The 27,332-nt window shown below is 45.5% G+C and overlaps 1 protein-coding gene across 1 annotated transcript in view; it reads right to left on the bottom strand.

The window, feature by feature from the left end:
* RyR (Ryanodine receptor) overlaps positions 1 to 27,332 on the bottom strand; it is a 1,181,579-nt gene that overhangs the window by 1,065,139 nt on the left and 89,108 nt on the right. Inside the window, exons 6-7 of the mRNA XM_084584752.1 lie at positions 17,332 to 17,444; positions 7,544 to 7,649 (exon numbers count right to left, since the gene is read on the bottom strand). Coding sequence (XP_084440878.1) covers positions 7,544 to 7,649; positions 17,332 to 17,444 — 219 coding nt within the window. The remainder of the gene's footprint in view (positions 1 to 7,543; positions 7,650 to 17,331; positions 17,445 to 27,332) is intronic.

Raw genomic sequence — 27,332 nt, 5'->3', positions numbered from 1 at the left:
GTACACAGCTTATTTAATGATGACTCGAGCTGTGCACACCGCTATAGGCTCTACAGGCTGGGCACTTGCCGCGCATCGAGAATCCTGAAATCGGTGTCGTCACTTTGCGCTATGAACGGCAAAGACTTGCAGCCATGGCAGAAACAGCAGCGCCGGTGTCGACCAGAGCCACTAATACAAGTCCCGCATCAGAAACTTCAAGCAGATTTTCGGGAGATGCCTTTTACAGTTCTCGCCTCAGGAAGTGCGGCATTGAGTGTTCTTTTTGAGCCAGATTGGGACACCGTCGCAGAGGAGATGCTGCGAAGTTGAGCCGCAGGGAGAAAAGGTGGTCATTTGCGACAGATAGATCGGCAGCTGATTTTGGGGCGGCTGCCAGGAAACTTACATTCAGAGCGGGAGAAAATCGTCGGGAGCGCGATTTCGGCAGTGCCTGGCAATATGGCCAGGAAATCCACAGGAGTAACAAAGAAACCGGTTATCACTTGTTCGCCAAGGAATGCGGAGCTGCAGTGTGTGAAGAAATTCGTGAGCAGGCGCTGCAGGCGTAGCGTACACCAAAGGGTAGCTAGGTGGCCTTGGTCGTTCGGCGCCGACAGCCTACGTCAGTGCTGCGACAGCAGCGGCGGCGCTTTTCCTTTAGTGAAGCGACCGGGACGTCGGCGAGGGGCTCAACGGCTAGTGCGGTCTGAGGCGCTGGCGTAGGAATAGAGGGAAGGGGCCACGCGGTCGGTGATCACCTGTCGAAGGGGCGCCAAATTGCATCACAGCTCTCAGCTTGTGGGCAGTAGTGATATCTGGTGAGCCACTTCCTCCCGGATGAAGTCTTTGAGCTGCTGCAGCAGCAAGGGGGTCTCAGATGTAGAGGAGAGGCCAGAAAGTGATTCCACAGCCGCGAAAGGCTGTCGAGGGAGGAGGCGCTGCTTGCGTAACTCATCGTAGCTCTGGCAAAGGCTGACATCTTGGGCAACAGTAGTCAAATCCCAGGATGTTAACATTTGAAAGGCGTCATATTCGATGCTCTTCAGGATGTGCTTGATCTTTTGAGCCGCGACTGCACAGGTGGAGTGAGTGAGTGAAAACTTTATTGGATATTTCAAGGGTTTCGCGGTTGTGAAGTCTCCGTCGTCTTCTCTGGCGCTGGCGACTTGAGGCTTCTCGTCAGCAAGGGTGGGCCCCTATTCCAAGGCTCCACTGAGTCGTGCTGCATTAGTCGCGTGCTGCACTAAGGCCCTTTGGGTCGCGAGCTCGCCGCTGGTGAGCCGACTCTACCATTGCTCCGCACTCGGGTCTTCGTGTTGGTGGAATGCTTTGTTGCGTTCGCATTCCCACGTGATATGATAAAGTGTAGGTGTGGCATCGCACCAAGGGCAGGTGGCTCTGTATTGTGTCGGGAACATTTTATTAAGTATGTGTAGGTTAGGAAAGGAGTTGGTCTGTAATCTGCGCCAGCCGGTCGCTTCCTCCTTTGTAAGGGCTTTGTGTGGTGGTGGATATCTAATTCTTGGAACAGCAGGGGGGAGTTACTAGTTGAGATTTGCAGAGCGCAATAACTTACGAATCATGAATACATTTTTCAGCAAACGGAAGAACCCGAAATGGACATGGAAAAGTCCTAACGGGGAGACTAAAAATGAAATTGACTTCATACTGTGTTCAACCTCCGCCATTGTTCAAGATGTAGAGGTAATCGGGAAAGTGCGATGCAGTGACCACAGGATGGTGAGGTCCCGAATTAGCCTAAATCTGAAGAAGGAACGCAACAGATTAGTAGGAAAGAATCCCATCAACGAATTAGCGGTGAGGGGGAGGGCAGAAGAGTTCAGGATCTCGCTAAAGAATAGGTATTCAGCTCTAACTGAGGATGGCGACATTACCCTAGAGGCAATGAACAATAATTTCAGGGATATCATTACTGAGTGCGCGGTAGAAGTAGGCGGTAGGATAGTTAGAGAGGATACCGGTAAGCTGTCTAAGGCGACGAAAGATTTGATTAAGAAACGCCAGAGTATGAAAGCTTCCAATCCAACAGACCAGATCGAATTGGCCGAGATATGAAAGCTAATCAAAAAGCGCAAGGTGGCCGATATAAGGAAGTATAAAATGGAGAAAATTGAGCATGCTGTAAAGAACGGGGGAAGCCTTAAAGCAGTAAAGAAGAAATTGGGCATAGGCAAAAACCAGATATATGCGATAAGGGACAAGGCGGGCAACGTCGTCACGAATATGGACAACATAGTCAAAGTAGCCGAGGAGTTCTATAAAGATCTCTACAGTAGCCAAAGCAGTCAGGACCGTGATGAGATTGGCGGTAGGGAAAAACAGTCACACGTTCCACCAGTGACGAAGGACGAGGTCAAGAAAGCACTAGAAACTATGAAAAGGCGGCAAACAGCTGGAGAGGATCAGATAACTACAGATTTGCTGAAGGACGGGGGGGGGGGGGGGATATCGTGCTAGAAAAACTGGCCACCCTGTATACGCAGTGGCCTGGTGTCATCGACGGTACCGGAACTATGGAAGAATGCAAACATTATCCTCATTCATAAGAACGGGAACTCTAAGACCTAAAAATTACAGACCAATCAGCTTACTGTCTGTTATGTATAAGATATTTACTAAGGTAATTGCTAAAAGAATCAGGACAACCTTAGACTGCAATCAAGGAAAGGATCAAGCAGGGTTTCCGAAACGGTACTCTACTATCGATCATATCCGTACCATCAATCAGGTGATAGTAAAATGCTCGGAACATAACCAGCCCTTATACATAGCATTCATTGATTAAAGAAAAGCATTTGACTCAGTTGAAACCTCGGCGGTGATGCAGGCATTGCGAAATAAGGGGGTAGGCGAGCCGTACGTGAAAGTGCTGGAAGATATATATAGTGGTTGCCAGGCAACCGTAGTTCTGCATAAAGAAAGTAACAAAATTCCCATAAAGAAAGGTGTTAGGCAAGGAGACACAATCTCCCCAGTACTATTCACAGCTTGCTTAGAGGAAGTATTCAGAGACTTGGAATGGGAGCAGTTAGGGATAAGGTTAGATGGAGAATACCTCAGTAATCTGCGATTTGCTGATGACATTGCCTTGCTAAACAAGTCGGGGGATGAACTGCAAATAAAGATTGATGACCTAGACAGGAAAAGTAGAAAGGCAGGCTTGAAAATCAATATGCAGAAGACTAAGGTAATGTTCAACAGCGTCGGGAAGGAACAGCAGTTTGCATTAGGTAGCGAAGTACTGGAAGTAGTAGGCGAATATGTCTACTTAGGACAGGTAGTAACAGCAGATCCGGACCATGAAAAGAAAATAACAAGAAGAATAAGATTGGGATGGAGCGCATTTGGCAAGCACTCGCAGATTATGACTAGCAGCTTACCGGTATCGCTCAAGAGGAAAGTATACAACAGTTGCATCTTGCCTGTACTCACCTATGGGGCTGAAACGTGGCGGCTAACCAAGAGAGTTTTACTTAAGTTGAGGACAACCCAGAGGGCTATGGAACGAAAAATGGTTGGGGTAACATTAAGAGACAGGAAGCGTGCAGAGTGGATCAGAGAAATAACTCAAGTTACCGACATTCTAACGGAAATTAAGAAGAAGAAATGGACCTGGGCAGGACATGTAGTGCGAAGAGAGGATAACCGATGGTCGCTGAGGGTAACAAACTGGATTCCTAGAGAAGGAAAGCGTAGCAGGGGGCGGCAGAAAGTTAGGTGGGCGGATGAGATTAAGAAGTTCGCAGGGGTCAAGTGGATGCAGCTAGCACACAACCGGGTTAAGTGGAGAAATATGGGAGAGGCCTTCGCCCTTCAGTGGGTATAGTCAGGCTGATGGTGATGACGATGACTGCATTACCCATTTCTCATTTAAAGTATTTTGTGAGAGGCAAATTATGTTTTCGAGACTAAATGCTCAGTGATGCTGGTAAATTATTAACTTAGGAAGCCCTTGAAAGGCATGTAGGTGACACAACCCACCTTAACGCCATCTAAGAGAGGAAGCTTTGTTGTTTGCAGTGATAATTCTGTTACAATATTGTATGAACCTGTGCCACAATATTACTTTGTTACTTGAACTTTACCTTGGTTGAACCTATGTTTCTTTTAACAATCAGGACCTTGTTCAGCGCAAAGGTATTTGCATTGGGTCGTGTGTGGCAACTATACTAGCTGAGATTTTCTTGTCTAGCATTGACATTGATGTGGTGCGCGTTTTGGACGACGAGACAACTCTCAAAGTTTTTAGGTATGTTCACGGTAATTTGATTTTTCTTAAATATCAACCTAACGACGCTCACTGTAACTGTGGAAGAGGTTCATTATTAATATAAACAGGGCGAACACGAAGACAAAGGACAAGATAAAAGAAAGCCACAGTACAAGCGCTGACTCACAACTATGCCTAAGCCCTTTACTCCAAGGCCCTGAAAAAACAAACACGAAGAAAACTGAGCCTTCCTCTCTTCGCACTGCATGTCCTGCCCAGGTCCATTTCTTCTTCTTAATTTCCGTTAGAATGTCGGTAACTTGATCTGTTCAGATATGCAGAGTGGGTTGCCAAATACCTCACGAAAGGTTTTCAAATATCTATTACCACAGGGTCTTTCTCGTCCGCTTGGAAGCATGTCAAAGTTATTCCGATCCATAAGAGCGTTTCTACATCTCGTATCAATAATTTCCGACCAATCTCTCTTCTGCGTACATGTTCTAAGTTCCTTGAACACATTGTATTTAAACAGCTTATGGCGTACCTTGAAAATAATAGCATTCTTCATCCTTCTCCAACATGGGTTCCGAAAAGGCCTTTCTACAATTACTCAGCGTATAGAAACCATTCATGATCTTTCTGAAGGAATAAATTGCCGTGGTCAAACTAAAATAATATTCCTGGATTTTGCAAAAGCATTCGATAAGGTGTACCATCCGAAGTTGCTCCTTAAAATTGACGCCCATATTCGGAAACCCCAAAATAACAAGCTGGTTTCCTTCCATTCGTATAGCTCGGAGGTTATAAATCGACTTTTTCCTCAGTGCTTTCAGGTGTGCCACAGGGAAGTGTCTTGTGCCCCTTTTCATTCTTGGTTCATATTTTATAAATGGTCTTCCAAAATCGATCACTGTTCCAGTCAGGCTTTTCGCTGATGATTGTGTGGTGTACAAAACAATCAAGTCCGCAAGTGACCAAGAAGAACTGAATACTAATCTACAAGAAATTTAAAACTGGTGCGCTAACTCGCAAATGGAACTAAACCCTGATAAATCAGTAATCATGTCTGTTACCAGGAAGATAAATATTATGATATGTCGTTACTACATTGCAGGTAAACAAGTTATAAGGGTACAACAGCAAAAGTATCTTGGTTTGACCTTCAGTTCTGACCCACGCTGGAATACGCACATAATGTATACGCACATAATGCAGTGCAACTCCCGATATAAAAATACTCCCTTATAGGACCCTGGTAAGACCGGTACTTGAATATAGAAAAATTGTGTGGGAACCCTACCCTCCACCTCCCCCACCTCATCTAACAAAAAAAATTGAAAAAGTTCAGACTTGCTTCCCGTTTCGTCTACAATAAATACCGCGGAACTGATTCACCGACAAATTATACAAATCAGCCAACCTCGAAAGACTAGAATGCCGCACTAAGATAGAAAGGCTGAAATATTCCTTTCTTCTAATCCATGGTCACTTTAAGATTAATACATCACACTATTTTGCAATACACCACAATGCGCCATCAAGACATCGCCATAGTATGTATATTCCTGTGCCGCGTTCTCATATTGATTGTTTTAAATACAGCTTTTTTCCTCGAGTGATTAAAGAGTGGAACATGCTGCCTAACTTCATTGTAAAACGTAATACTCTATATGCCTCTCTTGAAAGCTTGAAAACATACTTTGAAGATAACGTACCTATATAAAAGTTGTCCATCTGCAGAATAAGGTTTTTTTTCTGTATTGTTTGATTTTCTGCTTTACGTCCACTGTATTTGCTTGCATTTTTGTGTCGGACTTTTGTAGTTGTTGAAATCTGCTCCCTTTTCTAATGGGCATTTTGTTTATTCTCCACTCCTGCATAGGCTGAAAGTATTAATAAATGAAAATGCAATGAAGCTGCGCGTAGTTGTTCACACGTAAGATTAGTAGGACATATTTTATTCCAGGAAAGAAATCGTACAACAAAAACTGGTGAGAACAGATATAGAATGTCGTCGTCACTTATCTTCATCACGTCGCTGACTTTCATTGAAAATGCATTGATTTTCCGGTACCGATCGCTACAGCACGAAGGAAACTTATGAAATAATGTGGAACTGTGCTGATACGCACTGCGGAGCACCGCAGAATTGGTTTCTGGTTAGTTTTTTCTTATTTTTCGCGGTGCTACGAGCTCTGTTTTAGCCGGTTCCCACAACGCTGGCGTGGGGCTTCTGCTGCTTGGACCTCATTAGCCAGTTTGTTTCTTGCTTTGCCGCCAGGTGCTGCATGGATTCAACATGGTTGACGACTGGGCACGTTGGTAAGGGTTCATACTTAACCAGCTGGATTGCTGGAATTGCCCGTAAGGTGTTTGGTGCGCTGGCCTTGTCGAGTACCCGCTGGTGGCGCACCGACGCGGGCGTTCAGAATTTAAAGCTCCGGTTCGTGAGGCGCGCCAAAAAATATGTGTTCGCCGCGGTTGACAAATTTTCCGTATTCAGGTGCTGGCATCGCGAGACTCCTGTTCATGCTTGGCGATCTGCGCTTGCCATTCTTTCTGTGCGATGCGCGCGCCTCATTCCAGAGAAGCTCCTGCCTCATTCATCCATAGCGGTGAGCACGTAGTTTCGTCACTCGACACGATATCTCGCCGCACTATTTTTCTTCATTTGTGGCCGCTACTTTCGCATCCTTTGATCTCGACATCCAGGGGCTATGATCCTCGTTCTTTGTGCGCTGCTCATTGCTGCCAAGCTGCTACTTAATTACGGCACGAGTTCATTCGTAGGAGACACCGATCACATGTTTGTGAGTAAATTCTAAATAGTGCCTGGTTGTGGATCGATATCCGCGGCTGCGCTGCAACCGACTGTCACATAAGAGAGTGGCAAAAAGATTTTTAAATCAATACAATGTTTGCCTCCGCCGTGCTCTTTCCGGGACAGCTGCACAGCAACGCGTTGCTATGAACAACCACTGCGTAACAGCTACATAGCAGTGCTTTGCTGAGGCAAGTTCAGCAGTAAGACCCTGCAGTCGCTTAACCAATCAATGAAAGCACGCACCCAATTGGTGACAAATGTGTGCCTCGTCCCAGCAGAAGCTAGGTGACAGAAGAGCAAAAGCTTCCTAACACCGCGCTAGCAAGATATCAGCATTTTAGCCGCAGTCCTCTGCATTGTTTGCCCTACTTGAAACCTTCTGCCCCTAGCCCCCAATCACGTTGGAGTGTTCACCTGTCAACCAAAACAACGCTATGTAATAGGCCTTCAGTAATAACAGACGGGTTATCCAGTCTTCTGATTATGTGCAGTAGGCGTTCACTTACCCACGTTCTTCGTTCTGCTGGTGCCTGTCCCGAAAGGCGCAACCGACCAGTGGGTGAGGTGGAAACTGGCGTTCACTATGGTGTCCTCCCCTTCTTTGGCCGTGTGCTGCGGGAGAGAGGGCAGTGGATTTTTCTCCCAGCTCATGCGCACGCAGGGCTCGTCAACACGATGTGCGAGTGGAAGCTATTGCCAACATTTAGTCAAAAGCCAGCCGGGCTGCACAAACCTTATGCCCAATATCGGTGCTGTGCTGGTCCAGCACGACATAGGATCAGCCCAGTGCTAACACACTCCCAATATTGGGCCCGTGTTGTCTGGATACGCATGCGAACAACGTCTCTCATCCAACCCTTTAATTCTAGTGTTAAGCTCACTAAAGTTCAGCGGGTCATTTCTTAATCATGGCCGCATATCACACACACACACACACACACACACACACACACACACACACACACACACACACACACACACACACACACACACACACACACACACACACACACACACACACACACACACACACACACACACACACACACACACACACACACACACACACACACACACACACACACACACACACACACACACACACACACACACACACACACACACACACACACACACACACACACACACACACACACACACACACACACACACACACACACGCACGCACGCACGCACACACACACACACACACACACACACACACACACACACACACACACACACGTTTTCTCGTCCAATAATTGAGCTGGCATTAAAGCCCAATATTGGCGCTTTGCTGGGTATGCTTTGCCCAATATATGGCCGTGAATTGCCAACAGAGTACCGATATTGGGTCCTTGTACATAAGACCAAAAACGTTTTTCCGTTAAGCTTTCTTTGCATCAGTGTTGTTGCAGTTTGCAGTGTTGCAGTTTGCATCAGATTCTTTCATTCCTTAACTGCAGACGCATATTACACAATAAATGCCGAATAGATATAATCAGAAGCAATTGATGTTCCACATTTGCGCTAGCATCATTATAATCAGAGGGGGCTTCCATCCAGCGGCAAGTACTTCGTTGAGAGTTTTTCACGTCAACTATAGGGAGCAATGTACTGCCGACTACTTACATTGCCATTCAGTTGGGAATATGCCTGTAGAAGAAGCGAATGATCAAGAAACTGGTGACATAAAATTTTTGTCGAGGTACTGTATGTGCTTGAGCCGCTACTGGTATTTACTAAATGCGGTTGTGCGGAAATATTCTGATTATAATTGAAAACCGTAAGTTTCCTCCTCCTGTGGCGTCGCCAGCATTAATTCCAAATTCCTTGTTAATACCAAGATGTACCAGTTGTGGGGACAAAACGAACCCTGATTCTGAGCTGTTTTTCTGCCAGACTTGACTCGAAGGCTCGATGCTCTTGCTGGGCTGCCTACCCAGGTTAGCGAGATTAGGGACCAGAAGTACGATGACATCTTGAATCGGCAGATTAAGCAGGCAAAAGATACCATTGGTCTGAACAGCCGTGTAGGCAAACTAGAGGCGGCATGCGCTTCCTCTGAAAGCGACTGTTAACGATCTTGAGTTCCGTAGCCAGAAGCTAAACATAGAAGTGCATGGCGTCCAAGCTTCGCCAAACGAGGACTTGCTAAGTTGAATGATGTGGCTAAGGCGGTAAACCTGCCAGACTTGAGAGGGAATGACATTAGCGCTATGCACAGGCTCCCATCAAAGCCAAAGTGCCAGGAATTATTGTTCGATTGTCCCATCAGTCAACCCGGGATAAGTGGCTAGAAAGAAAAGCGGAAAGCTCTCAGAAATAATTCATCGAGTGTTTCAATCACTGAGACCCTGCAAAACAGAGAGCTGCTTTGCTGCGCTAAACAATGAACAATGACTACTGTTTTACTTGGCATTGCAATGGCAAGATTCTTGTAAGGAAAAGAGAGGGTGATAGTATTGTTCACATTCGTTGTGCTGCTGACCTCGATAAGCTCTGACACTGTTTCACTTGACAGTGCCTTCTGATCTTTCTTTTGGTTTCCTTTTATCATGTCTCCTTTTTCAACTGAGCTAGTAGACGTCACGAACCTTAAAAACGTGTATGACACTGATTGCCGAAAATGCCTCAGTTGTGTTCATTTTAACCTTAGGTCGGGTAGAAATAAGCAGGATGAACTCGATTAGTGAAGCGCAAGTACGCTTTGATGTTGTCATGTTTTCAGAAACGTGGTTTTCCTCAAAAGAAGATGTGTTTGCGTTTCCAATGTGCAAGTTGTACTACATGAATCGCACAGGAAAGAGAGGTGGTGGCGTAGCAATGTCAGTCTCGAACTCAATCGATTCTGAATTAATGTCTGAATTCTGCTTCATCACACCCTTTTATGAGGCGCTCGCTGTACGATGTGGTACATCAATCTTTTGTGTTTGTTACCGACCTCCCTCAATTAATGTAGTTTGTTCTTTTGTTTTTTAGATTCTCTTTTAGAATTTGTGAGTGAAACAAAAATATGCATTATTTATAGGTGGCGACTTCAATATTAACATATTAGCAGGTAGCAAGGCTAAGCATAGAACTAGAAGCACTACAAAACTCTCATTCCTGTCAAAACTACATAATGCCCCCTACGCGGATCACCCCGCAATCAACAACACTTCTAGATCTGTTTATAACCAACTTAGATTCTTCGAGAGTAGAAAACTGGGCAAGTTGGTAAGTATTCATCTTGCGAAGATGAACGGGTGTGGTGTTAAGCACTCTGATCCGTGGGTGGAGTGTGCCTGCGGGGTGGTTTACACCATTCCGTTTTCCTGCACTATACGGGTCAGACGGGGCGCTGTATTAATGTGCGCCTACGTGAGCATGCCAGGTCACTCGAAGGTGGGTGGGGGACACACTTCTCCAAGCATGTCAAGGGTTGCACACCGCTGTTACAAGAATCACGTGTTATCTGGAAACAAGGCAGCCCGAGAAATTGTGGAGGCATTTAAAAGAAAAGAGTCGTCCGACAAATGTGTAAGCGCGCCGTCGTTATTGCTGCTTGATGCTGAATTTGATTGTCTCAAACATTTGATACGGTGATACGGTTTGCAATGCACCGGAGTGCGCATGTGTTGCCTTTTGTTTCTTTGTGTATTCTTTTGGATTTTTTTTTATATATATTACATGTCCCAATAAATTTTGACAGTTGATAGTGTGCACTTGGTCTGTCTTTCTCCGTATCTGTCCTCGTCCCTGTGGTGCCACAACAAGATGATTAGATTCTTCCCTTGTTAGTGCTGGAACCTTAAATAACAATATTAGTGACCACCTGCCCATATTTATGTTTGTCAATCAAGTTATTAACACACCTAAACAGCTGCGTTCGGAATATTCATACAGACTTATTACTCCTGAAACGCTAACTGCTTTTAGAGACTGCTTAAGCCGATCAAATTAGGCCGTTGAGTTTGCAGTGAGCGACTCCGATTTGGCATATGATCTATTTATGGAAAAGATCTCTGAAATATACGTTGCTTGTTTTTCGTTGAAGACATTTAAGACATGCAAAAAAAGTCGGAAACCATGGATAAATAAAAAAAAGCCTCCAACTTATAAAAAAGACAGATCAACTGTTCAAAGCATTTATAGTCAGCAAATCCCCCGAAGCGTTAAAAGAGTACAATAACACAGAAATTTTGTAATCGAACACCTTCGTAATGCGAAAAAGCAATATTATTCTAACCTGTTTAATTCTACAGATTAAAACTTCATTAAAAGTTCCTGCTGGGCCAGTTGGTAGTTCATCTTGATGTAGGGGTTTTAAGCGTAAACAAATACAAGGGCAAGAAAGGCGACACACACACACACACACACACACACACACACACACACACACACACACACACACACACACACACACACACACACACACACACACACACACACACACACACACACACACACACACACACACACACACACACACACACACACACACACACACACACACACACACACACACACACACACACACACACACACACACACACACACACACACACACACACACACACACACACACACACACACACACACACACACACACACACACACACACACACACACACACACACACACACACACACACACACACACACACACACACACACACACACACACACACACACACACACACACACACACACACACACACACACACACACACACACACACACACACACACACACACACACACACACACACACACACACACACACACACACACACACACACACACACACACACACACACACACACACACACACACACACACACACACACACACACACACACACACACACACACACACACACACACACACACACACACACACACACACACACACACACACACACACACACACACACACACACACACACACACACACACACACACACACACACACACACACACACACACACACACACACACACACACACACACACACACACACACACACACACACACACACACACACACACACACACACACACACACACACTCAAGCGCTAACTATCAACTGAGTATATTCGTGGAAGGCAGCATCATATATAGGCCGAAGGGTGGAAGATAATGAATCGAAGGCTAATAACAATGAAAAAGAAATAAATAAAAAATCACAAGGTAACAGCCAGAAAATCAAGACGCATGCGCGGGTGTGCGTGCGTTACGCTTGAAAAGACACTTTTGCCAAAGTCAACAGTTAGTGGCGTTGAAAAAGTCAATCTCAGCCGCGAACAGAGATAACGAGGGTTCGCTGATGCATTCGTTACCAAGTTTCTTAATGTGATAGGCTTCTAGGCTAATCCGTGCCGTCCTGTCTTTATTTTTGCCAAGAACCTTCGTCTCCTCAAGCCGGGCCACACATGCATGACATTTACTTACGTGAGCAACAAGATGCTTATAATTGTCGTCAGTATTTTTTAATTTTCGGGCATGTTCCCCCAGGCGCTCATTGACACAACGTCCAGTTTGGCCAACGTAATACTTTCCACATGACATAGGTATGGAATAAACCACTCCAGTGGAACGTTTAACAAACGGCTTATCATGCTTCTTCAGGCACCTACGTTTTTTGGCATTACAAATGCGTGGGCAAAGCTTTCTCGCTAATTGCAGAGGTAATAGCCTAAAACCTTCTTTCACAGCTAAGACGCCCAAACCTGAGATTCCGTTCAAGACCATTGTCAGTGAGCAAGGGTCTTGACAGATAAATCTTAGCCAGTTCTTGTTAAAGAAAATAAAAAGCCTTTTCTTATCCGATCCCTTTCTCACTAAAAAGTCTATGCATGTCGCGGAGTTCATTGAGTCCAATGAGGACATTGGCTTTGGTTTCTCAATGGATATTCGAGACCTTTTTTATTCTTTGCCCAAAGATGAAATTTTACTGTCTGTTAAGGAATGCATTGAAGGAAACAGCGACGTGTCTTTCCAAAACTTAGCAGGTCTGTCTGTGGATCATTTTTTAGCTTTATTGCAGTTTTATTTGAATTCAACTTTTATTGTTTTTGACGACCAGCCTTTTTTGCAGCGAAATGGAACCTGCATAGGATCATGTGTGGCTTTCATTCTTTGCGACATCTTTTTAGCAAAGGTAGATAAGCACTTGGAGCAGATATTTAATGCGGTGGGGGCGGTTTTAGAGGTTTTTAGGTATGTAGATGACTTTTTAGTTCTTTTAAGAAAGCAGGACTCCTTCACCTACCCCTCTACAGTAGGTGACTTTTCAAATACCTTTAACACACATGGCCTTGGATTGAATTTTACCCATGGACTGCCCAAAGTTTCGGTTTTACAGTTTTTAGATCTTAAATTAACTTTCGGTGAAAGACACGAGCAAAAAAGGAGTTGTTGCCATTTGACTCGGCGCACTCCAAAACCATCAAGAGATGGATAGCGTTATATGAGCTTGGAATCTGCTTTCCGAAAGTCGTGCCCACTTCAGATGTCTCAAAGTTTTGACCATCAGATAAGCCGACTTGTGGCTGCAGGGTTCAGCCGTCGCCGAGGCCATGCTTCAGAAGTGCAAACGTGGACCGGAACAAGCAACGGCTGGCGCTCAACCTAAGGCCCCTAGGCCTGAGGTTATACCATACATTCACAAAATGTCGCACAACCTCAAAAAAGTCGCTGGCAGGCATGGTGTACGGGTATTGTTCTCGGCACCCAAAAAGCTGTGAAAGCTTCGCCCACGCATTTGTAATGCCAAAAAACGTGAGTGCCTGAAGAAGCATGATAAGCCGTTTGTTAAATGTTCCACTGGAGTAGTTTATTCCATAGCCATGTCATGGGAAAGTATTACGTTGGCCAAACTGGATGTTGTGTCAATGACCGCCTGGGGGAACATGCCCGAAAATTAAAAAATACTGACGACAATTATAAGCATCTTGTTGCTCACGTCAGTAAATGTCATGCATATGTGGCCCGGCTTGAGGAGACGAAGGTTCTTGGCAAAAATAAAGACAGGACGGCACGGATTAGCCTAGAAGCCTATCACATTAAGAAACTTGGTAACAAATGCATCAGCGACCCCTCGTTATCTCTGTTCGCGGCTGAGATTGACTTTTTCAACGACACTACCTGTTGAATTTGGCAAAAGTGTCTTTTCAAGCGTAACACACGCCCACCCGCGCATGCGTCTTGATTTCCTGGCTTTTACCTTGTAATTTTTTATTTATTTCTTTTTCATTGTTATTAGTTTTCGATTCATTATTTCTCAACCTTCGGCCTATATATGATGCTGCCTTCCACGAATATACTCAGTTGATAGTTAGCGTCTCGCCTTTCTTGTCTTTGTCTTTGTTTGCCCTAAAAAAACCCTACATCAAGAAAAGAAAAAGTCACGTGTTTCTGGTTTGTTCAACAACAACAGCGGGAAACATTACCAAGCTAGCTGTCTTACGAAAAAAGGCTCTACGCCTAGGGTGTAAAGTTCCATATCGTTTTCACACTGCAAGTTTATTTAAGGACCACAACGTAATTCGTGTTTCATCAATATATGATTACAAGCTATGCCGCATGTATAAACTTGGTGTATTAAAAAATATAGATGCCATAACACGCCTCGCACGGCTAACAGAAAACTTCCCTGTTTATAATGTACGCCATCCTGAAAGGTGGCATGTAGCCAAATGTAGAACAAATTACGGGCATCAGATGTTGAAATTCCAATTACCCACATTTCTAAATCTAATATTTCAAGAAACTGACACTGGACATCTCTCGTATATCGCCAAGAGAACTGCGCTCAATATTTGTATAATGATGTAACAAAGCGACTTCACTTTCTTTGCATTATAATGTTCCTTTTTTAAACGATGAATCCTGTATGCTTTCGTCATTATACTGCTTTCCCTTAGCCGCACGCTTCTCAGCTGCCCGTGTGGTCAGGGCTCCACAAGCTGTTCTGAAAGCTTTTTTCCTGTCCTCCATGTAAACTTTTGTTTGCAGAATAAAATTTGAATTTCAATTCCCGATGACTGGAAGATCGGGAAGGTGTTTCCCCTGCACAAGTCTGTAGATAAACATTGCCCTGATAACGTTCGCTCTGTATTGCTCACCATGTAAAATCATGGAACATGTCATCTATTCTCATCTTGTTACCTTTTTAGAATCTAAGCGCTTTTTCAGTAATGCCCAGCACGGCTTCCGTAAACCTTTTTCATGCGAAACACAACTCATATGTTTCACAAATGACTTGCACTGCATTATAGATCGTGGGTCTATATTTACGGATGTTTCTAAGGTATTTGACAAGGTTTCTCATGAGTTTCTTTTTCTTAAACTAAATGCCTTAACATCGATTGCACACTACTTGCATGGTTGCATTCTTTCTTTCCTATTTGAAGTCAGCTCGTAACAGCTAATAACATTATTTCAGATGCTTCGCCTGTTTTCTCTGGTGTGTCTCAGGGGTCCGTCCTTGGGCCCCTCCTCTTCCTCATTTATATAAATGACTTACCAACTAATATATCGTCGTCCATTTGTCTTTTTTCCGATGTCTGTGTTATTTACCGCGAAATTATTGATGATAACGACGTATCTGTTCTTCAGTCAGATATCACCAACGTGCTGGAATGGTGTCACCTGTTGAATATGAAGCTAAGCATTACTAAATGCGAGCATTTGCCCCTTTCTCGTCTGTCTACTACATTAACGGCATCACTCTTGAAAATGTGTCGTTTATAAATATCTGGGTGTTCACGTCCCTTGTAAACTTTCTTGGAAAACCCATGTTGACTACATCCTAAATAATGCCAACCGCATCCTTTCATGTGCACTAAGTTCATTAAAATTACTACTTTACAAAACATTGGTCCGCTCTAAACTAGAACATACGACATCGTTCTGGAACCTCGGGGTCGAATCTTTCATTTCTGACTTGGAATCTCTTGAAAACCGCGGCTGTCGTTTCATACTTTTCAACTATCATCGCACTAGTAGCGTTACTGCCTTGTAAGCTAACCTCTCCCTCCCCTTCTTCCTTTGTGTACGTTTCACTAGATTTGTCACAATTCTTATCTTAAAGACAAGTTAATAAAAATCCCACCGTACATTTCAGAACGCATTCATCGCCGACACATAGTTTGCATCCCTCCTTGTCGTACAAGAGGTTTTCATGACTCATTCATACCTAGAACTTGTGTCAGCTGGATTCACCTTCCCCATGATATTGCTGTGTTGCCTTTCGAAATGCTGTTATATAAGTGTGAGCCTGTACTTGTTATATAAGTGTGTGCCTCTTAATTTAATATTTGCTGCTTTTTTGTGTTTTTTCTTGTATGTTATACCAACTCCCCTATGATAAACAGATCATCTACGATGTTATTACACGAGAACTGAGTCGTGCAGTGCGCAAGGTTGGGGAAGAAAGAGCCCTGATGCTGTTGTTGGTTGCTTAATTCACTTGTTTGCCCATTTTAGTCTTTGGTACTTTCAAATTGCGCGCCAATCCCTTCCTATGCCCTTTTTTGGCTCTAGTTCCGGTTGCGTGACGTTACCTTCTTGACGTCATATCCACTACGGCACCCTTTCTCTCCGCTTTCACTCCCACCGTCCTCTCTTCCCTTACGGCGCGGTTCAGGCGTCCACAGAAAAAGTGTGGCAGACACTGCGCCTTCCCTTTCCTGTGAACCAGTTATTCTAATTAATTACCTAATTAACTTATTGGCCTAATTATTTTTTCCGGATACAACAATACGCCACGCTCTATCGATTGACACCACTCATTTAACCTCTACCACTTCTCAATTACTCACAACTGCTGCGGACACGATTTTGCGGACAGAAATCTGCTAACTAGCGAAGTAATGCTTTCACATTATTATAAGCTACGGTTTCTCAGAGCTTGATTTGTTTGATAGCTTTTTTTTTGTCTGGTACTCCTTTTTTCCAACACCGGTAATGTATACTTGGTGATTTTCGCACATAAGCTATATTCCTCCTTTAGAATATAAACCTATTTTTAGAACACACTAATCACTCTCACTATTTGAAGAGTGAACACAAAATTCCAGCAAACTCACCGGCATAAAGTTCGAAGAGACATGGGCGACATGATTTCTATAAAGTTTTGGACATATATCCGTACACAGCATGGGCACAGTATTTCGAGTGCGTTGGCAAGGTCCGGCAACGCACTCCAATAATGTGCCGGGGATTAGTGCTTCTAGGATTCACTGGATCGTGCTCTGGCCATGCCACTGGGCATCTACGAAGTGACCGCAGTGACAATGGATGCACCCACCAGATATCGCTCGGTGGCTACGCTGACGAGGATGAGGTCGTCTCCGACGCGGACCTTCTCTCCCTCGGACCTCTGCTTGGAGGCCGGGTGAATGGTCCACCAGCACGCCTCGCCTGCAAGAGGAAAATCAGCAGTGGCTAAACCAGCTCGAGGCCTGTTTTGCTCTGATGACCTCATAGTGCCTATCACGTGATATTTGACTTATTCAGAAGCAACCACCTTTCGCATAGTCTTGTGGTCATCTGCCAGCTTACCACAGTGGGCGAGATTGGTCCCATTTATTGAAAATGGCTAGAATTGATCTTCTAGGAACTACGTTTTACCATGCGGAGTTTGGAAGTGAGACGTTCAGCAAGACTGTCACTTCGTGGAGCACCTCGAAGATAGACAGTCTAGTGAAGATTTTGAAATTAAACCCCATACTGAAGACTGCTCAAACGACGCTAATTTTATTCGTGTCGAAAATAAAAACGAGCATCAGAGATCTCGACATTCATCATCGTCAGCCGGACTATACCCACTGCAGCGAAAACTCTCGCATTCTTCTCAAACTAATCCGGTCCTGCGCTAGATGCATCCACTTGACCCCTGCGAACTTCTTATTATCATTGCTTGCTCTTGAAATACCACTAAAACGAAAGTTGTTGCTCTCAGAGCTAGGTATAAACAAGTTTATATAAAAAGACATATGTTAGAGCCTGTTTATTTGGAAGCCGTATCATCATTCAAAACATTACTATTATTTTTAGGAAAATCTGAACTTGGATAATCTCGTCGATCCACTTATAGCATAACTATAAGAAGTTATCGGCATAGCCTATCGCAGTCGTCATGCGTTACCGACCAATGTGAAAATTACAACATCCCTCTTCCATCCGCGCCAGTCACGGCATCTTAAACTGCGGCTCGACAGCACAGGAAAACTTGCGAAAACTACATGTGGTACAACAAAGCTTATTTACGCATAGTTTGACGTGTACAGTTTCACCACATCAGCAAATTTTTCTGAAGGTATTAAAATAATCTCAGTATCTGCCTGATTACACACTATGTCGCGCTTACAAAAGAGAAATTTCCCAAAATACAAGTTTTCTTCACCCACTGGCTAATCTACAAAAACGAGAACTAAATCCGCAACCAAGATCGTTGGAACGTCAACATGTACTGAACCATAAACGACACATATAAAAATATATGCCCCGCTTATTTAATTAATTATCCAAATGAAACATTGTTCTTTCAGAGACATGATGTCAAGAGTTACTTTCATACTTTCTTTCTTAAATGCATATTCTCCCTAAGATAGTTTCGTTTTGTAAAAAAATATGTTGCTTTCAAAATGTGAAGTTTTCTCCCAAAATTTTATCTTCTTTCATATGCTTCCGCTATGTGCTTCTGTACTATGTATTGGAAGAGAAGAGAAACACTTATCACCAACCAAATTATTTATTAGAACCCGACGTTTCGGGACCAACTCGGGTTCTAATAAATAATTTGGTTTTGAAAAATGCTGCACCAACTAGCCCAACAAAAAGTTCTCCTTGAATAAGTGTTTCTCTTCTGTTTCAAGTACCCAACCAGGCGGAGTTCCGCCGAAGATGTTCTCGTTCAAGTCATGTACTATGTATTCTGCTATCTATTGCTGTACTCCAAAGCCACCCGTTGTATACAGCAGACAGTGTTGCGTATTTTTCATTTGTGACTGCCGTTGTTCATAACCTATATTATATTGTTTTCAAAGCTTTCAACAACTGTAATATGACTGCTATTATATCACCGCCAAAGAGAGGGTTGAGGCTGTGTCAAGCTTTCCAGAGGCAGCTTTTACTCCAGACTCTCCGCCATCATGTAAACTATGATGGTACATAAAAGCTATTGTTAACATTTCAATGCAACGGGCATTACGAGCAAGATTATTTATTTCGACGCCACCCTATCCCTTTATTCTTTTGCGGGTGCGAGTAAGCTCAATAAAGAGTTTATTTCAGTGCACCGCTGGCCTCTTCGTCTAACGCCCAGGTCGCTGTCACTGCCATCTGGTGGAGGCACTAAATCCCACGATTGTGACATAACCCTCATGATGCACCAGTCGAACAGAAACCACCATTGGTTTTCGTCCAGCCCCGTGAGCCACCCAGCTTCCAAAGACGACCGAATGAGGATGCAGTAGGCTGGCTCGACCTGTTCGAACGCGTCTCTACATACCACGCCTGGAATGACGAAACGAACCTAAGGCAAGTGTACTTTGCACTTGAGGGATCTGCCCGAATTTGGTTTGGAGAACACAAAGCTCCTTTGAAGGATTGGGAAACTTTCAAGAAAGAGGTTTTGAGTGCTTTTACAAGTGTCATCAGAAGCGAAAGCGTCCAGTTACATGACCAGTCAAGAACTCAACTACCGAATAAATCCATCCTTTCTTACCTAGACGAGATATGAGTCTTTTCCGCAGTGCAGACCCCAGCCAAAGAGACTAAGGTCAATCTGCAGACGTTGGTGCAAAACTTGAATTATTTGTGGGTCTTGTACGCCAGCCGCCACAGACCGGGGTGGAGATGTGCCAGGCAGCAGCGGTATCGAAAAGACCTTGGGTGCTCCTCTAAAATCAGCACCCTTTGTAAGCGGAGATGACCTCCATGAGAAGTCATTCGATAATTTCGCCGAATCCTCCCAACGCGGCATCAGATTTCATCGCTCACGTATGTCATCTGTCATTGGGCGTTCTTCAAGCGACGGCTATGAACTATGCTGCAACGTTAGGCCGTTCTGCTCTCCGACTTCCTTGTCCCCCGCCTGCTAGCAACGCAAAGAACCCGACGCCTGGACTTCCCCCTCGGCTTTCATTGCGGAGAGGCAGGAGAGGCACAGATGAATTGGCCTGCTCATACAGATGAGTGATCCTGCGCAATTACGCCACCGGCGCTCTTCAGCCCAGTTCTGGCCAACGACCTCCTGCGGAAAGGAGCGCAGGCGTCGCCAAGCTGTCTGTCACGCTCTCTTTAGAAGTTCCGTTTTGCATCACCGGAGAGAGCTACGTACGAGGAAGGTGACCTAGCCCTCTCACGCGAATCTAATGCGAGAAAATTTGGAATTAGGTTACTTCACGGCGGTAAAACAAAGATTCTCCGCCGCCGACGCCATCGCAAACATTACAACGCCGCTCCACACAACGGCACAGTGCCCTTGCACCGCCGACACACCAAGTGCAACTGTGTGCCCAGGCCTCGTCGAAGCCGAAATTGGACATCGAGACCGACATGCAATGAAAGGACAAGCACAACGGACCTTGAAGTAGCAGCCGACGGTGACCCCGTTACTGCGTATTGGACGCAGGAGCCGAATAATCAGGCATCAGTGGACCGTTCGCCTCTAAAATGAAAAAAAGTGACAATCACTAGGGATGGCCCGTTGATCAGCACCGCCGGTGGTAAGCTTATTACGCCATCTGGACGATGCACCGAAAGTAACAGTAAATGGACGCGCTTATCCGACTAGCTTTGTAGGCCCACGGCAGGGCTCCCGCGACGCGATTTTGGTAATAATAATCACATCATCACCCTGACTATACTCATTGCAGGGCGAAGGTCTTTCCCATATTCCTCTAATTAACCCGTTCCTGTGCTAGGTGCATCCACTTGACCCCCGCGAACTTCTTAACCTCATCCGCCCACCTAACTTTCTGCTACCCCCTGCTACGCTTTCCTTCCCTTGGAATTCAGGTTGTTACCCTAAGCGACCATCTCTTCACACTATATGCCCTGCCCATGCCTATTTCTTTTTCTTGATTTCCCTTAAAATGTCACTACCTTGAGTTATTTCCCTTACCCAATCTGCAAGTTTCCTCTCTTAATCTTACCCCTACCATTTTTCGTTCGTAACCCTCTGCGTTGTCCTCTGCGTAACCCTCTGCGTTGTAGAACCCTCTTTGTCAGCCTCCACGTTTCAGCTCCATAGATGAGAACATGTAAAATACAACTGTTGTATATTTTCCTCTTGAGCGATACCGGTAAGCTGCTAGTCATACTCTGCGAGTGTTTGCCAAATGCGCTCCACTCCAATATTATTCTCCTTGTTATTTCCCTTTCAGTGTTCGGAGGGTGGTGCACCCCTGAAGAGCCGGGCGCTTGGGCGGGTGACCCCTGTTCTCATTGGGTTGAACGGCTGGGTAGACCGGCGGCAGCGGGAATAAAAAAACAACCGCCTGCTCTTGAATGGTGGGCTGGTAATCACAATGGGTATCCCCAATTTGTGACATGAAAAATCTTAGGTGCTAGATTTCCCGACCACCTAGTATACGTCCCAGACATCATCGCCCTCCCTGATCAGCCTGGATATTGTAACAGCTGTTGGACAGAATGCAGAAGCGCAGAAGTGCAGAAAAGAACTACTGAAGCGGCTGAACGACCGCTGATAGACTGGCTGAACGCGCCAAACGGGAACGCTAGGCCGCCGCACTGCTTGAGTCGTGGCGTTGACCTCGTAGCCTGGTGGTGCCTGACAGAAGACACATGCGTATGTAGGGCTGGCGTCAAGCTGGCGGGGAACCTCAGAGACTTGCTGCTGCTGATCTGCCAGGCACACCTCGTCTCGGACGACTTCTTAGAGCGATGTGAAAGAAGGTTCGCTGGAAGGCAGCTGGAGGGCTGGTAATTCCTCCCTCACGACCCTAACGGAACAGGTCACGTAAAACGGCCACATCGCTCCTTAGTGGCATCGAAGAAACAGCGGGTCCAAGTGTGCTTACATGTCAATTGTATTGGGGGCTCGTTGCAGGGGCGTCGTCTCCATGGTGGTCACCTCGGCGAGAAATTACCCAACAGTACAAGTGGACTGCGCACAAGACAGGCTTAACTCCACGCACGAGATGGCTTCTGCTCAGCCATGGAGGAGCCGGCACGCTTAGATAGGCGTCATTGCCTCCACATATATGTGGACGCTTGCCTTCGTACGTTGGTTACTGGGGTGCAGCGCAGCTTCAGCTTTCTCCCGGCGGTCTGCGTTGCAGAATGTAGCTAGGAGATCACGGCGAAATGTTTGCCAGGTAGAAAGGGTGTTCTCATGGTCCTACGTCCTAGCAGACTCCTCGAGCGCAAAGTAGCTATTATGAAGCTTACGCTCGTCGCTCCAATCGTTGTAGCGGGCGACCTGCTCGAAGATGTCTTGCCAGTCTTCCGCACCTTCGTACGCTTCGCCGTGAATGATGGCGGTGTTCGCGGCGTGTGATAGAGGATGGAAGCCAGGGACCTGATATCTGTGACCATTTCTGCTGGGACCGATGGTCGAGGCTGCGTCGTCCTTGTCGATGGCAAGAAGCCAAATTGAGGCGCCTCACCGCAGAGGTGGCGGCTTGGGCGCTAATGCAGAAGTGTGGAGAATTACTGCAGTGGCTGAGCGACCACACCAAGAGCGGTGTTACACTTCTACGCCTTCTACTTCTACTGATTGCGATATTTCTTTTTCTGTGTCAATATGATGCACATAACGAAGGTTACCTTCCCACAGTCGTCATCAACTCAGCGCCGCCCTAATCAGACAGGCTAGATACGCACCTTTCTACAAAGCTACAGTGAGTGCTTCTCGTCAACATCAAAAATGTGACGAATGCCACTTGCGAAGCACAGATTTATAACGGGCGAACACGCCCAACATCTGCGCCAAAACTCCTGCCGCGTATCGTCGCGAGAAGTCACTCGCGAGCAAAAATAGTACGTGCAGGCGGGCTAGTTGGTTTTATGACTCTGAAGACCTCTGGCGCAGTATAGTCACACACACACACACACACACACACACACGCGCACACACACACAAGAGATTACACAAGACGTTCACTCCAATGATGCGCTCACTACCAACTGGCTGTTATTTGTGATACAAAAAAGAAGAAAGCATAACAAAAAAAGACATAAGGGTACAATAAGAAAAAGAAAAGAGAAGATTCAGGAAAAATGTGAAGAAAAATTCTGATTCTGATATCTGCCGCTGAAAGATATTTGAAGAAAATACCACCCTGAACAACAGAGCGTAAAGAGAGTAAAAAGAGGAGACAGGCTGTGGCCCTGCCCTACATGGCATCTCGCATTGTCTTAAGACGATCGCGAGCCGATTTGAAATTAGGGTCGTGCTGTCTGCACCGAACATGTTAAAGAGTATGTGTAGGAAGGTAAGCAGAACGAGTGACAGCAAGGAAGGATGCGGCGTGCTGTACAGAGAACGCTTAGCCAACTGCCTCAAAGGTGTTGTGTACAAGATTCCCCTGACATGTGGGAAGGGCAGACAAACCGATGTCTCAATGAGAGGCACAGACATTCGTGTGCCGGATTGTCAGCTCCGGGAAACCTGGCGACCTGTTGCTCTCGTTGTCAAACGGAAGACGCTCATCAGGACTCGAAGGGTAACCATTGTGCAGCAAGGTTCACCGAAACAAAGGTGCTGGCTCGCACAAAAGAAACTTTGAAAAGAGTGATCATCGAAGCATTTAAGATGATTTCGGGTTAAGAAGGAGAATGCGTGAGTATTCCGTCCATTGCGCTTAACGGGAAGGAAGTGATAATGCTGTCTTTGGGCACTTTCCTTAGAGCACTGTCCTTGGAGACAGAAATTCATTTCGACGCAAGCAACATTGGCGCCGTTCTCGTTCATATACCTGACGGACAGGAAAACATTGTGTGGAAAGCCGGTTACCCAATGACCGAGAAGCAATGCCTTGCGATCACCTGGGCAACGTTGAATTTCCGTCCATATCTATACGGTCGGTCATTCAAAGTAGTAAGCGATTCCCATATGCGCTGCTGGCTGCCCAATTTTAAAGATAATTCCGACCGCCTTTCTCGATTGTCTGTACAAGTCTAGCCGCAAGCATTGCGACGCAGACTGCGACGTCACGATCCTCCATCGAGGCGCCGCCGAAAGAAGACGACGAAGACACAACTCTTGTGACTGGTAAGCACCAGCAGTTTTGCCCTGAGTTGAAATGCCTAGCCGATTGCCTAGAGGGAACGACGACTTCTGCTTATCACAAGGTAAAACAGCGCAAAAACCATACACAGGACGCAGAAACGTGAGACGAACACAGCCGCTGTGTTCGTCTAATCTTTCTGCATCCTGTGTGTGGTTTTTGCGCTGTTTCACCTTGTGGTCATCAACAAGCTAGCCCGCAATGTGTTATTCAAGTTCGCTTCTGCTCCCTCTGTGTTCAGACACCATTTGTCGTCGTTCGTCTTGAGCAATGACGTCCTCTTAAAGATCTTCACGCCCAACAGGACCATGCAGCTTCTTGTTGTAACCAAGAGCCTCAGACAGAAACTTTTGCAGGCGTTGAACAATGAGCCGACAGCAGGATATCTCTGTCGTGCCTACACGTTGCACAGAAAGTAATACTGGCCACGGTTGCCTGTCGACGTTGCTCATTGCGTGAAAACGTGCCATGAGTGTCAGCGACGCAAGACATCCTCGATGAGACCTGCCTGAATACTGAAAGCGATGAATAGGGAGAAAACTGCTCGAATCTTTCCCAGCATCACCAAAAGGGAAACACGTGGATAACTTTGGCCACCGATTACATGACGCGCTACGCCAAAGCAAAAGCTCTCCATAAAGGTTCCGTAGCAGAAGTCGCAAAGTTTTTCGTCGAAAGAATTCTCTGACACGGTGCCGCACAAGTAATTATCATGGACCGGGAAACCGCATTTACGGCGCAGCTGAGGCAAGCCATCTTACCCTCAGTCATACAAGACATACAACAGCGTACCGTCCTCAGACAAATGGACTTACGGAACGTCTAAACAAAGAGATTGCGGACATGATTTCAATATAGCACGTCGTGGACAAAACTCAAGGCATAGGGCTCCATCCTACATTGTGTGATTTTCGCAAATAATACCTCTGTCCAGGAGACTACGACGGCTTTGTTCCAGCTTGTGTATGGCATGGATCCCACGAACAGCGCCATTCCTGAGTGCAACAGTGTAGTGCACATCTTAAAAGGAACCGTTGGAGCACTTGAAAAGAATGTCGACACCGTCCTCTAGGTATGCCGCCGGTTTGAGCTAAACAGAGTCTTATTGTAAGGTAGACGCATGTTGCTTAGACATCGGTGCAGCGCATACGACGAGGCATCTTGTCCTCGTCGTATGCACCAATAATAATCGGCGTATTGCTTAACGCATGAACAGCTTGCCAAACAAAGCTGCTGCGTCCTCGTGTGAGTATATCTAGAATATATAGTATATAGAATAGTATAGTGTGGGTATATCTTCAGTATAGTTAGTTGTTGGCTAGCTGGAATTGATTTAAGCTCATAGTTTTCAGCTCAATGGCACACGGAGAAAGAGGGACGAGCACAGCACTGTAAAAATGGGTACAAGCATCCCCGGCCTGGCGCTCAGTTTTCCTTGCGTTGGGAAAAGCTCCGTAAACCCCGCTGTGCCCCTGGTGGGCCAAACCTAGTTTCGAACAACCTCGCAGCCTGCGAAAGTGGTTAACCTCCGTCTTGGTTCTCACTTTGAGTCTCGGCATCCGCTGTAGCGTCAGCAACAGTTCTAAAAAAGCTGTGTTGGTTCTTCTCTCCCTTCTTTTTTTTTTTTTTTTTTTTTTGCCGTGTACCGTTGCAGCTGCAAACTATGAGCTTAAGTCGTGTGAGGATCTGCCAATACTTCAGCAACCGTCCCATCCGGTGAGACTGACTAGGATTGTTCGTTGGAGGCACCCGTTATATTCACCCCTCAGCTGACGGAGCCTACTTTACAAGTTACTTTTCTACTATAGCCATAATCCAAGCTGTCGTTCGCCAAAAATTCACGAACGTAGGCCTCAACTCCGGCTGGCCTTCCGCGAAGCCTTCCATCCAACACACCGTAACTGACCAGAATCCGTAGTGGGTACAGTTCGAAACCACGAAGCTTGCCAGAGGCCACATCAGAGGCTGGCTGGAGTTAGAGGTGTGTAGGTTAGTGACTTGATCGCAAGCAAGCAGCAGACAGCGCATTTTCTTGCAAACGTGGCAAAAAGTTATTCTTTTCTCATCTGCAGGTTCGTAGATAAAATAATGTGTATACTCCTTCCAGCCCTGTTATTTTCAGGATCAACGTTGTGAAAATGAGATCTTCACCGGTCAAAAGTGTGCAACGGTTACATGACACCTTAGTAGGATTTCCAGTGCCGGCTGCCTTTACAGGCTGTAAACCGCGTAGAACGCCTTCTTCCCAGCAATGTCGCACGGTAACTTACAAAAGTCTTTTTACACTGGAAACAGCAAACGGGTCGTATGGCCGTCATTCCGAAGCGGCGACAATCGTCAAAACCATTCACTTCAAATCCACCCCCGAAGGTAATCTATACCTATAGCAATTTCACTTTGTGAGTCCATCCTTTATGTAATGTCCCCCGCGGATTTGAGGAATGGTAAATAAATAAAAAAACAAAAGCACTTTTCACCACTCATGTCCTGAAAAAACAATTGTGACAAAAATGCAAATAGCGCCACCTAGAATAAGCACCGAAAGTGCGACGTACAGCATGTATAAAAAACTCAAGTTCAACTACGCTATTTATTTTGAGAATGGGCAAAAAAGCGAGAAATGCTATGTCGTGTCGAAGAGATTCTTGGCCGTACAACTGGCGACGCCTCTACACCCCCTCTTTCGAGCCGCACAAAGGTGTGAGATCAATTAAATTGTAATAAACGATGTCTTCAAACGCAAGAATCAGGTTTCATACATTTGGATTTATCTTTTTAAACCACGTGTCGGTGTAACGCTAGTAAGGCATTTCACCTTTTCCTCCAGAAGCTTAAGGGATAAACTAAATAAAGCTCTTAAAGAAAGAAGGCAGAAATAATAGTTTCTCCCACAGGCCATTTACTGCTCTCGAAGGACGGAACAGAAGGGCCATCTTCTGAATATCTCGACTGCGAAGGCGTTCAAAGCACCACAGAAGCGGAGAAAAGCCTCGGCAAACACTGGAGAAGAAGAGTAATGCGAGCCCAAAAACTACATCGGCAATTTAAG

Source organism: Amblyomma maculatum, chromosome 11 (assembly GCF_055883805.1).
Source record: "Amblyomma maculatum isolate TAMU_Amacu chromosome 11, ASM5588380v1, whole genome shotgun sequence".
Classification (NCBI taxonomy): domain Eukaryota; kingdom Metazoa; phylum Arthropoda; class Arachnida; order Ixodida; family Ixodidae; genus Amblyomma; species Amblyomma maculatum.
The sequence above is the reverse complement of the archived record's forward strand: the minus strand, read 5'-3'. Positions and strand labels throughout refer to the sequence as shown.